Source organism: Crassostrea angulata, chromosome 9, assembly GCF_025612915.1.
Source record: "Crassostrea angulata isolate pt1a10 chromosome 9, ASM2561291v2, whole genome shotgun sequence".
Classification (NCBI taxonomy): Eukaryota; Metazoa; Mollusca; class Bivalvia; order Ostreida; family Ostreidae; genus Magallana; species Magallana angulata.
In genome coordinates, this window is record NC_069119.1 from 21,210,924 (window position 1) to 21,223,434 (window position 12,511).

The following is a 12,511-nucleotide window of genomic DNA, read 5'->3' on the forward strand; positions in this document are numbered from 1 at the left end:
AAATTTAGAATTCATATTTGGGGCCCGCTTGCCTTATATGCAATTGAATAGTGAACTGCGTTCTATAGAACGCAGTTCGCAATTCAAAATTTAGTGCGATTGAATAATGAACTGCGTTCTATCTAGAACGCAGTTCGCAATTCAAAATTTAGAATTCATATTTGGGGCCCGCTTGCCTTATATGCAATTGAATAGTGAACTGCGTTCTATAGAACGCAGTTCGCAATTCAAAATTTAGAATTCATATTTGGGGCCCGCTTGCCTTATATGCAATTGAATAGTGAACTGCGTTCTATAGAACGCAGTTCGCAATTCAAAATTTAGTGCGATTGAATAGTGAACTGCGTTCTATTGAACGCAGTTCGCAATTCAAAATTTAGAATTCATATTTGGGGCCCGCTTGCCTTATATGCAATTGAATAGTGAACTGCGTTCTATAGAACGCAGTTCGCAATTCAAAATTTAGAATTCATATTTGGGGCCCGCTTGCCTTATATGCAATTGAATAGTGAACTGCGTTCTATAGAACGCAGTTCGCAATTCAAAATTTAGAATTCATACTTGGGGCCTGCTTGCCTTATATGCAATTGAATAGTGAACTGCGTTCTATCTAGAACGCAGTTCGCAATTCAAAATTTAGAATTCATATTTGGGGCCCGCTTGCCTTATATGCAATTGAATAGTGAACTGCGTTCTATCTAGAACGCAGTTCGCAATTCAAAATTTAGAATTCATATTTGGGGCCCGAAATTTTCAGGGGCATCTACTAGTGGTATTTCACTACCACTGTTAAAAATGGTGATGCAGCTTTCTCTAGTTTTTAGCTCACCGAGACGAAGTCGGGGGGAGCTTATGCTATACCCCCGGCGTCGGCGTCCGGACCTGGTTAAAGTTTTTGTTGCAGGTCCTCTATCTATATAAGTTATTACTTGTCCTATCTTCACCAAACTTGCATGGATGATGCATCTGGACCTACTTGTGGACTTGAAAGACTTGGATGCTGAATCTTGATCCTAAATTTCAGATGCTAAAGGAGGTTAGGGTTTTTGGAGCAGGTTAAAGTTTTTGTTGCAGGTGCCCTTTGATAGCAATATCTAAGTTACTCCTGGTCCTAACTTGACCAAACTTGCATGGATGGTGTGTCTTATGATACTAATCCACCAGGCAGACTTGAGTGCTGAATCTGAGCTATAGGTTTCGGATGCTGGAGGAGGTTAAGGTTTTAAGAGCTGGTTAAAGTTTTTGTTGCAGGTGCCCTTTGATAGCAATATCTAAGTTACTGCTGGTCCGTACTTGACCAAAATTGCATGGATGGTGTGTCTTATGATACAGATGCACAAGACAAGCTTGAATGCTGAATCTGAGCTATAGGTTTCGGATGCTGGAGGTGGTTAAGGTTTTAAGAGCTGGTTAAAGTTTTTGTTGCAGGTGCCCTCTGATGATAATATCTTATTTACTACTGGTCATTACTTCACCAAACTTGTATGGTTGGTGCGTCTTATGATACTGATGCACCTGACAGGCTTGAATGCTGAATCTGAGCCATAGGTTTCGGATGCTGGAGGAGGTTAAGGTTTTTGGTGCTGGTTAAAGTTTTTTGAGTAGGTGCCCTCTAATGATTATATCTTAGCTACTCCTGGTCCAAACTTCATCAAACTTGTGTGGATGGTGCGTCTTATTATACTGATGCACCTGAACGGCTTGAATAATGAATCTGAGCCATAGGTTTCGGATGCTGGAGGAGGTTAAGGTTTTAAGACCTGGTCAAAGTTTTTGAAACAGGTGCCCTTTGATGATGATATCTTAGTTATTACTTGTCCTAACTTCACCAGATGGTGCGTTTTAGTATATTGATGCACCTCACAGGCTTGAATGCTGAGTTTGATCCATAGGTTTCGGATGCTGGATAAGGTTAAGTTTTTTTTAACAGGTCACATGTTACATAGATATTAGTACTATTTCAAACTTGCATAGTTGATTAAACTGTAATATGAATGAATCGCAGAGGAAGCTTCAGATGCAGAGCTTGATCTCCATTATCAAGGATGATAAAAAAATATTTTAGTTATTACAGGTCCTAACTTCACCAAACTTGAATGGATGGTGTGTCTTATGATACAGATGCACATGATAGGCATGGATGCTGAATCTCAGCCATAGGTTGCGGATGCTGGAGGTGGTTAAGGTTTTAATTGGTGGTGACCTCTGATGATGATATTTTAGTTATAACTGGTCCTAACTTCACCAAACTTGCATGGTCGATGCGTCTTATGATACTGATGCACCTGACAGGCTTGTATGCTAAATCTGAGCCATTGGTTACGGATGCAGGATGAGGTTTAGATTTTTGGAACAGGTCACATGTTTTATAGATGATAGCTTGCAAAGTTGATTTAACTATATTATAAATGAAGCGCAGAGGTTGCTTCAGATGCAGAGCCTGATCTCCATTATCAAGGATGCTAAAGAAATTTCCTACCTCACTTAAACCTGCTTGATGTGGTTGTTGTTAAATGATATAACATGATTCCTATGATAAAGTATTGTATGATATGAAACACTATTGTTTAATATGTTACAATATAATATCATATGTTATATTGTAAAAAGTTATATGATACGATATGATATGTATCATTTTTTTTATATTTTATGATATGATATTGTATCATGATAGTGTTCTGTATAGTATTGTATATAATGATACAATATTATATGATATAATATTGTATCTATAATATTGTATCATATAATATAATATGATATTGGTTTCTGTAATATACAATTATATCACATGAAATTGTATTATATGATATTGTTATATTATATTTTATCGTATCATACGATATTGTACAATATGATATTGGTTTATATGATATATAATTGTATCATATGATACAATATGTATTATATAAATAGTGCCTGTTTGGGAGGGTAACAGTTGAAATTGACACCCCTTCAAAAAACCATTGTCAACCGACGCGAAGCGGAGGTTGACAATGGTTTTCAAGGGGTGTCAATTTCAACTGTTATCCTCCCAAACAGGCACTATTTATTTTGTTATACTGAATGTCTTAATTTTAAAGAAAACCTAACTGCTTTTACATAGGAATAACGTGAATTCTACGGCGAACCGTACGCGCATAATTTTCGCGCATGTAACAATTTTTAATGTTACCCGTTGGTAAGTGCGTTGCTAACGCTGAGGGTAATAGAACGGATTATGAACTGCGTCTAAACAAACAAATGGCATTAATATTAAAAGATGTGAAGTTCCTTCTGCGCTCGCCCCAACAGTCGCACTGTAAACATATTATTAAGAAATGACTTTGAAAACTACTTTAAGAAAACTTACTTTAGGTGGTATGGGACACCTGACGATATCAATTAAGAATAAAGTACATTATATTTGAAATATTTTCACCGGTTTAGAATTTTCAAATTTTACAATATTTAATCAAAAAAATAGATTTTAAAAATATTTTGAGAGGTGAAAATTGTAAAAACCTCATAATAAAAATACACATACCTGTGAAAGAAGTGCAATTGAAATAGTTAAAAGGGATATTTTCCAAGATAATTTCATTGACTCATTATCATCTTTCACTCAGAAAAATTCACAGGAAGGAAAACCGATTCCTTACGGAGATTTATAACGGGGAATGTTTACATCTTTTCTCCATTCGAATACACTCGGAATACATCGCGCAATTTTACAACGTTATCATCCGGGCTTGCTGCAACGACATCACATTTTTTAGCATTGTATTGAAACCTGATCAGCTAACAGGGGCGTTTCGAATGAAATATCTTGGAAATTTTGCATACTTTTGAATGAACATCGTTTAAACTCTGAGGTATTTATAGATATCATGCAATTAAGCAAAATGAGAATCCAAGATATCTTGGGACAGAGTATAATAGCTTTCGATTGCTATAGGAAAAACCTTGAAATTTTCATATTTTTTTCATTTTTTAGGTCCCAGCCTAATGTAGTACAAACCTCTTACTTTCACAGGAGTTTTCTTAATGCGCATTTTGTCTTTCCAACAAGTTTGTCCTCGGTTAGGCTTACAGTAAACAAAGGCTTTGAAATGAATGCCCGTCGTCGATTTACTATACAAAATCACGAATGTATGCTGACCCCTACCATGTTTAAAAGCTTCGTGCTTTTTATATACAATAAATTCAGCGCTAAAACTTGTTAATTATTATGGAATAGATATCAATAGATAATGTTAGGGGAAAAATATGCTTCATTTGAATCTTTATTTTTTTCACTTTTTACCGGGGCCCATAGGTATTCTACATTTTGAATTGGGAACTGCGTTCTAGATAGAACGCAGTTCACTTTTCAATTGTATATTAGCCCGATTCTTAAAAACTTGAGATAGCTGCATCACCGTATGTTCACAGTGGTAGTGAAATACCACTAGTAGATGCCCCTGAAAATTTCGGGCCCCAAATATGAATTCTAAATTTTGAATTGCGAACTGCGTTCTAGATAAAACGCAGTTCACTATTCAATTGCATATAAGGCAATCGGGCCCCAAATATGAATTCTAAATTTTGAATTGCGAACTGCGTTCTAGATAGAACGCAGTTCACTATTCAATTGCATATAAGGCAAGCGGGCCCCAAATATGAATTCTAAATTTTGAATTGCGAACTGCGTTCTACATAGAACGCAGTTCACTATTCAATTGCATATAAGGCAAGCGGGCCCCAAGTATGAATTATAAATTTTGAATTGCGAACTGCGTTCTATAGAACGCAGTTCACTATTCAATTGCAAAATTTTGAATTGCGAACTGCGTTCTATAGAACGCAGTTCACTATTCAATTGCATATAAGGCAAGCGGGCCCCAAATATGAATTCTAAATTTTGAATTGGGAACTGCGTTCTAGATAGAACGCAGTTCACTATTCAATTGCATATAAGGCAAGCGGGCCCCAAATATGAATTCTAAATTTTGAATTGGGAACTGCGTTCTAGATAGAACGCAGTTCACTTTTCAATTGTATATTAGCCCGATTCTTAAAAACTTGAGATAGCTGCATCACCGTATGTTCACAGTGGTAGTGAAATACCACTAGTAGATGCCCCTGAAAATTTCGGGCCCCAAATATGAATTCTAAATTTTGAATTGCGAACTGCGTTCTAGATAAAACGCAGTTCACTATTCAATTGCATATAAGGCAATCGGGCCCCAAATATGAATTCTAAATTTTGAATTGCGAACTGCGTTCTAGATAGAACGCAGTTCACTATTCAATTGCATATAAGGCAAGCGGGCCCCAAATATGAATTCTAAATTTTGAATTGCGAACTGCGTTCTACATAGAACGCAGTTCACTATTCAATTGCATATAAGGCAAGCGGGCCCCAAGTATGAATTATAAATTTTGAATTGCGAACTGCGTTCTATAGAACGCAGTTCACTATTCAATTGCATATAAGTCAAGCGGGCCCCAAATATGAATTCTAAAATTTTGAATTGCGAACTGCGTTCTATAGAACGCAGTTCACTATTCAATTGCATATAAGGCAAGCGGGCCCCAAATATGAATTCTAAATTTTGAATTGCGAACTGCGTTCTATAGAACGCAGTTCACTATTCAATTGCATATAAGGCAAGCGGGCCCCAAATATGAATTCTAAATTTTGAATTGCGAACTGCGTTCAATAGAACGCAGTTCACTATTCAATTGCACAAAATTTTGAATTGCGAACTGCGTTCTATAGAACGCAGTTCACTATTCAATTGCATATAAGGCAAGCGGGCCCCAAATATGAATTCTAAATTTTGAATTGCGAACTGCGTTCTATAGAACGCAGTTCACTATTCAATTGCATATAAGGCAAGCGGGCCCCAAATATGAATTCTAAATTTTGAATTGCGAACTGCGTTCTATAGAACGCAGTTCACTATTCAATTGCATATAAGGCAAGCGGGCCCCAAATATGAATTCTAAATTTTGAATTGCGAACTGCGTTCTATAGAACGCAGTTCACTATTCAATTGCATATAAGTCAAGCGGGCCCAAAATATGAATTCTAAATTTTGAATTGCGAACTGCGTTCTATAGAACGCAGTTCACTATTCAATTGCATATAAGTCAAGCGGGCCCCAAATATGAATTCTAAAATTTTGAATTGCGAACTGCGTTCTATAGAACGCAGTTCACTATTCAATTGCATATAAGGCAAGCGGGCCCCAAATATGAATTCTAAATTCTATAGAACGCAGTTCACTATTCAATCGCACAAAATTTTGAATTGCGAACTGCGTTCTATAGAACGCAGTTCACTATTCAATTGCATATAAGGCAAGCGGGCCCCAAATATGAATTCTAAATTTTGAATTGCGAACTGCGTTCTATAGAACGCAGTTCACTATTCAATTGCATATAAGGCAAGCGGGCCACAAATATGAATTCCAAATTTTGAATTGCGAACTGCGTTCTATAGAACGCAGTTCACTATTCAATTGCATATAAGTCAAGCGGGCCCCAAATATGAATTCTAAATTTTGAATTGCGAACTGCGTTCTATAGAACGCAGTTCACTATTCAATTGCATATAAGGCAAGCGGGCCCCAAATATGAATTCTAAATTTTGAATTGCGAACTGCGTTCTATAGAACGCAGTTCACTATTCAATTGCATATAAGTCAAGCGGGCCCAAAATATGAATTCTAAATTTTGAATTGCGAACTGCGTTCTATAGAACGCAGTTCACTATTCAATTGCATATAAGTCAAGCGGGCCCCAAATATGAATTCTAAAATTTTGAATTGCGAACTGCGTTCTATAGAACGCAGTTCACTATTCAATTGCATATAAGGCAAGCGGGCCCCAAATATGAATTCTAAATTCTATAGAACGCAGTTCACTATTCAATCGCACAAAATTTTGAATTGCGAACTGCGTTCTATAGAACGCAGTTCACTATTCAATTGCATATAAGGCAAGCGGGCCCCAAATATGAATTCTAAATTTTGAATTGCGAACTGCGTTCTATAGAACGCAGTTCACTATTCAATTGCATATAAGGCAAGCGGGCCACAAATATGAATTCTAAATTTTGAATTGCGAACTGCGTTCTATAGAACGCAGTTCACTATTCAATTGCATATAAGTCAAGCGGGCCCCAAATATGAATTCTAAATTTTGAATTGCGAACTGCGTTCTATAGAACGCAGTTCACTATTCAATTGCATATAAGGCAAGCGGGCCCCGAATATGAATTCTAAATTTTGAATTGCGAACTGCGTTCTATAGAACGCAGTTCACTATTCAATCGCACAAAATTTTGAATTGCGAACTGCGTTCTATAGAACGCAGTTCACTATTCAATTGCGAACTGCGAACTGCGAACTGCGTTCTAAAAACCAATTGCCACTGTCAAGTACAATGCAATACGGTATGCGTAAAGGACCATCCTTCCCGACTTTCTGTATGCAGAAAGCCACATATTGATGATGACTTTTTTTTTTACTTATCATCAAACTACTTTTCCGAGATTTGTAATAAAAAAACAGCTGTTGTTTCTACTTTTAGAAACTGCGTTAAACGAGTATGAATGCCTGGGACACTTACATTGAAAAACCAAAGAAAGCTAAAGTCATGTAGGAATATGGCCGTATTGATAACTACATTTAAAAGTGTTTTTCGAGAGTTGTAATAAAAAAAACCCAGCTGTTTTTCTTCTTTTAAAAAACTGGTATAACTAGTATGAATGCCTGGTACACTTACTAGTATATGAAAATCCAATGAAAGTTTAAGTTATTTCGGAATATGGCAGTATTAATCAGATTTAAATGTCGTTTATAGATACCAGGGTTGTATTCAAAGACGTTTGCTAAAACGTCGAACGGAAAATGAAACGAAAAGCGGAACGGAATGGAAAACGGAAAATGTTATATAATGTTATTTACTTAATATTTGTGTTAAACAATATAAAAACGATATATGTTATTTATTTTTTTATATATTGTTAAAACCATTATCCATATTAAAGTTTCTTAATTTAGAAAATGTATTATTTTCTCAAAATTAACATTACATGCTTTGACTACTAGGCCTAGTTTATCAAACTAAACAACATACACAGCTCTCTTTTCGGATTAAGTTGAAGGAATGTACAATCACGTAGGTAAACGTAAATATACTGTTATACCTAAAATACTAGGAATAAGTAATTTAAAACGGTAGAAGATTTAGACAAAGAACGCCGATATTAGAAGAAAGAAAGGATACTTTGCAGACACCCAGAGCGTTAATGATCCAATCCAGTAGCGAGACGAAAACTTAAGCAAACAGATGTTGCAGCACAGTAAAACCTCGTAACAATGATAGTGAATGTTGTTCGTCGGTCACGTTTTTTATATCGATAATGCTATCAATAAATTTTTTAAATAGAACAGGGGTTGTTAGGAAATTATTGAGAGATTTACTCTTACTTCTTTGGGGAAAAAGATAAACCATTGAAATTTCATCAAAAAGTTAATCAAGTCATAGACATCATCAGATCATTCCTGGTAAGCTGAAAAACTTGCTTAAGCCAGTGACCCTGAGCAACCCCAAATTCATCACAACGTCCGTCTTTTTAATTTTTCTTCACCGTAAAGATGAAGAAAATTGACCCCCGTACAAAAAGGACCCCCACCGAAACAAACTGAAGAATAGTATGTTTATAACAAAGAGTTCTTAGGGAGGCTGTGGGGTCAAAAAATTAAACATCAGATCGGCCTTAAACGTTAACATAAGATATTTATGTCCACATACTAACGTGAATAAAGAACAAGGTCCATAAATTTAGCTTTAAAATTGGTCAGTTTCCTATATCTTTACGCAAAGCTTATCTTCAAGGAGATTTATATAGTCTAAAAATGGCCACGACCGTCAGGTCCTATTAGATATCCTTTTTTTAAAGTGATTTCACAAATCAGAGACCAATGTCGGTTTTCAGTTATTTTATATGAATTTTTCATGTATTTTTTGAAAGTTAAACGAAGAAAATGTATTTTTGAGCTTAAGATATAATAATATGCCATTAGAGTAATCATTCCTAACAGTGAATTGCGCTTTTCATAATTTTGGTTTAATAATTACTTCATGGTACTGCACTTGTTTCCTAGTACTTAGTTGTGTGGGAAATAATTTAAATAAATACAATTCATCACCAATATAGAGTACATTCTGTCATCGCAAATAAACAGAATTTCATTATATAGTGACTTGTATGTTGAAATAATTTCAATGTGTTTTCATTCGTAATAATGAGATGCACGTTACTCGTTGTGATGAGTCATTTTGTCAATTCTTATGGTGGCCGCTTATAGGATCCTTTAACAGCCACCAAAGTATCTTGTTGTGATAAAAGAATTTCTTTTTTTTTTCTTGAGTACATAAATGCAAATTCTTTAATTTTAAGTTTATTTGTATACGAGTTATAAGTTCCGTTACTTTCTGTGTACTGCATGTGCAATAAAAAGTACAATATTGTTGAGACTTTTTTACATATTTAAAACCAAAACAAAAGATACTGAAAAACATAATTTTTTTAAGGGGGTCATTATACTTCTTCACGTAAATCGAGCTCATTTTTATGAAAATGACAATTATTCTTCAGGAAAATGGGTCTGTTTTCTACGTAGAATAATGACTGGGGTCTTCGTCGAAAATGGCCCGGTTACTAGTATTATTTTACGGAGTTCCTTATTCTATTTTTCAGGGGCAATGTTGCATACTAAAAAGTGTTATGAAACTTTTGAATACATACATAGCATACAAAGGTAGTGAAGATATTTGGTTCTATCTAGGTATCTCAAAACTTCACTTCATTGCCTTATTGTCTGCCTCTCTTTCTCTCTCTCTCTCTCTCTCTTTCTCTCTCTCTCTCTCTCTCTCTCTCTCTCTCTCTCTCTCTCTCTCTCCCTCTCACACACACACACACACACCACACACACACACACACACACACACACACACACACACACACACACACACACACACACACACACACACACAATCCTATACTGTTAAAATTCTACACTACTACTACACTTGTAATCGTACAACTTACGAAATATTAAAAAGGTACAATGTGTTAAAAGATCTCGGTAAAATCTATAAAGAAAGATTACTCACCCAAAATATAAACGAAAGAATGGTTGTAAGAATGCGTACAGTGTTGTTTTTGTATCTCAGTTTAAAGTACTAAAATAAAACAAAACATAGATGATTATTTTTATGAAAATTAATTCACACTCCGTTATTTTCAAATATTTTATATGTAACAACTTCATTTCCATAATGCTAGATAAAATAATGCCGATTTTCTTTTTAAACTTCTGCAGTTATTAAGCAGAAAAGGATTAATAATAAAACCTCGATGTCTTACTTCATTAACACTGGTTATTCTTAATGGATGAACAACAGGAATTATTATCCTGGCACATAACCAGTATGCAAACCAGAATCCAACGCCGGTAAATGTTGCTAGGAAACCATACAGGTAGGTCTCTGCAGGCACCCCAAGAATCAAAATGGACGACTGTGACGTTACCATCAAAGAAAACATAACTGGTAGAAAATTTAAATTTCGGTTTCCAAGGTGATATTCTGCCGTCGTTACTTGGCGTCCCCCAGTGCATGCATAGTAGAGTCCTATGCTCAAAGATACACACAACGCAAGAACACATACAACGTAATCTGCCACGCCAAACGTTGTTTCATGCAGCATTTCTCCTTTTCGGCCCTACAAGATAATGCCAATAACCCTGTATTTATTACTAAGTATGTAATAAAAAGCAGTATCACAACTGGTTATATGGTTATATGGTTGATAGGACTATTGATGTCAGTCTGACGTGATTATGCGCCGTAGCAATACGCAAACTCATTTGAGATTCGAAATACGAAATCCAATACTACATGTAGTATACAAATTAATTTCATGAAACAAAATTCAAAATCGACGTAACAATTTTAAATGAAACTAAGCCATCGATTGTAGATTAGGTAGAAGAGGTTACTAATGTTGACCTAGTGTACTTGCTCGGTGTTTATTATATATCTCTACATCTGTCGCTAAGATTGTAGGGTAATGATTTTTGTCAACCTTATTCTGAGAAAAATTGTAGTTTTGTAAAACAACATACATGTGCAATGTCGCTTTAAAAAATTAGTGGCTTTATAGATTACTCCAATCCAGTGTAGACGTATGCTTCCAACATCGCAAGTCACGAAAATTTAAAAATGTAAAAAATTATATGACTAAAGGCTTTCAAGGAAATAAACTATTATATTGAGAATTTGTTTTAGCAATTATTAACTCAGATAGATTTTCAAAATACTAGAAAGTACATTTGAAGGATGTACCAGTAGGTTTGTCTAGTTTTGTTACGAGGCCATCTCCATATTGTCGCTGTAAAGAAATGCACCTTACCTCGGTAGCCATCACTTATACTTCGGCTGAGAGGTCTGCGATGGATTTCTGAAGCTCCTCTGCTGTTCTTTTATGTTTGCATAACATAGCTGCCACTTTTGTGCGCGAGTTGTCTACAAGTGAGTTGTGACATGACGAAATCTTCTTCGATAGTCTTTGGGTTTGAAAGTAGAGCATGCCTTTGAATTTCAGGTATTAACCCTTGAATGAAATGTGCGATTACAAACAGTGTTCTAAATCAAATAACCAAAGAAAATACATAAAAATCAGGAGCAGAGCAAACACAAAAATATCCGTAGACAATTCGGTAAATGATAATTGCCTAACGATAAATACGAAAAACGTAAGCATTCTATCAAGTGGAAGATAGTATTTGCTGACAAGGTCGTTGTGGCGTTCCTTGGTGAGGGTTTCTTTTTGTTGTCTTGGTATTTTTATGTGTGGACAGCTTTGCTGCATAGTCGTCTTCAGTTTAGGTCTTCTCTTGTTTGCATTCAAACAGGTTCAAGTAGTACAATGACTGTAGCCTTTTTTGGATAAACCTATCCGGTGGAGAGTCACAAACAGAGTGATAATCTTCTTTTAAATCAGCTTCCAACAATTCGTAGTAGCCCATATCACGGAGAAACGCAGGGGATTCTTCACAGTAAAAAAATTATTGAAAGTACAACTAATTGGAGTAAATAAATCAAATAATTTTAAACTCTTAATTAAAACACTCTTAAAACATGTTCTTTAACTGTGTTGTTATAGCTTTAATGATATTGACTATTTCAAAACGGATTAAAAGCTTTTCTTAATAATTTTAATCAAATAAAATTTCAGTTATCCAGATCATCACAATTTTGAAAATAAACATGCATAAATAAGAATTGTAAATACATGCAAATCAAAGCCATGTATTGCCAGCTTTACACTAGATTTTTGAAAGTATTGCATTACACTACCATTACTTATGTTAAATTTGTGGCATTACACATTGATTTTAGAATACAATTCTGAGTAAACTGGCACAAATAACTACAAAATGTCTGATCATGGTGATGGCAAAGGTAA

General features: G+C 35.3%; 1 protein-coding gene across 1 annotated transcript in view; it reads right to left on the minus strand.

The window, feature by feature from the left end:
• Positions 1-12,427, minus strand: part of LOC128163022 (sodium-dependent multivitamin transporter-like) — a 28,395-nt gene extending 15,968 nt beyond the window's left edge. Inside the window, exons 1-3 of the mRNA XM_052826481.1 lie at positions 11,456-12,427; positions 10,409-10,765; positions 10,156-10,224 (exon numbers count right to left, since the gene is read on the minus strand). Of these exons, the coding sequence (XP_052682441.1) occupies positions 10,156-10,224; positions 10,409-10,765; positions 11,456-11,467 (438 nt within the window). The 5' untranslated portion in view covers positions 11,468-12,427. The remainder of the gene's footprint in view (positions 1-10,155; positions 10,225-10,408; positions 10,766-11,455) is intronic.
• Between the last annotated feature and the right edge of the window lie 84 nt (positions 12,428-12,511).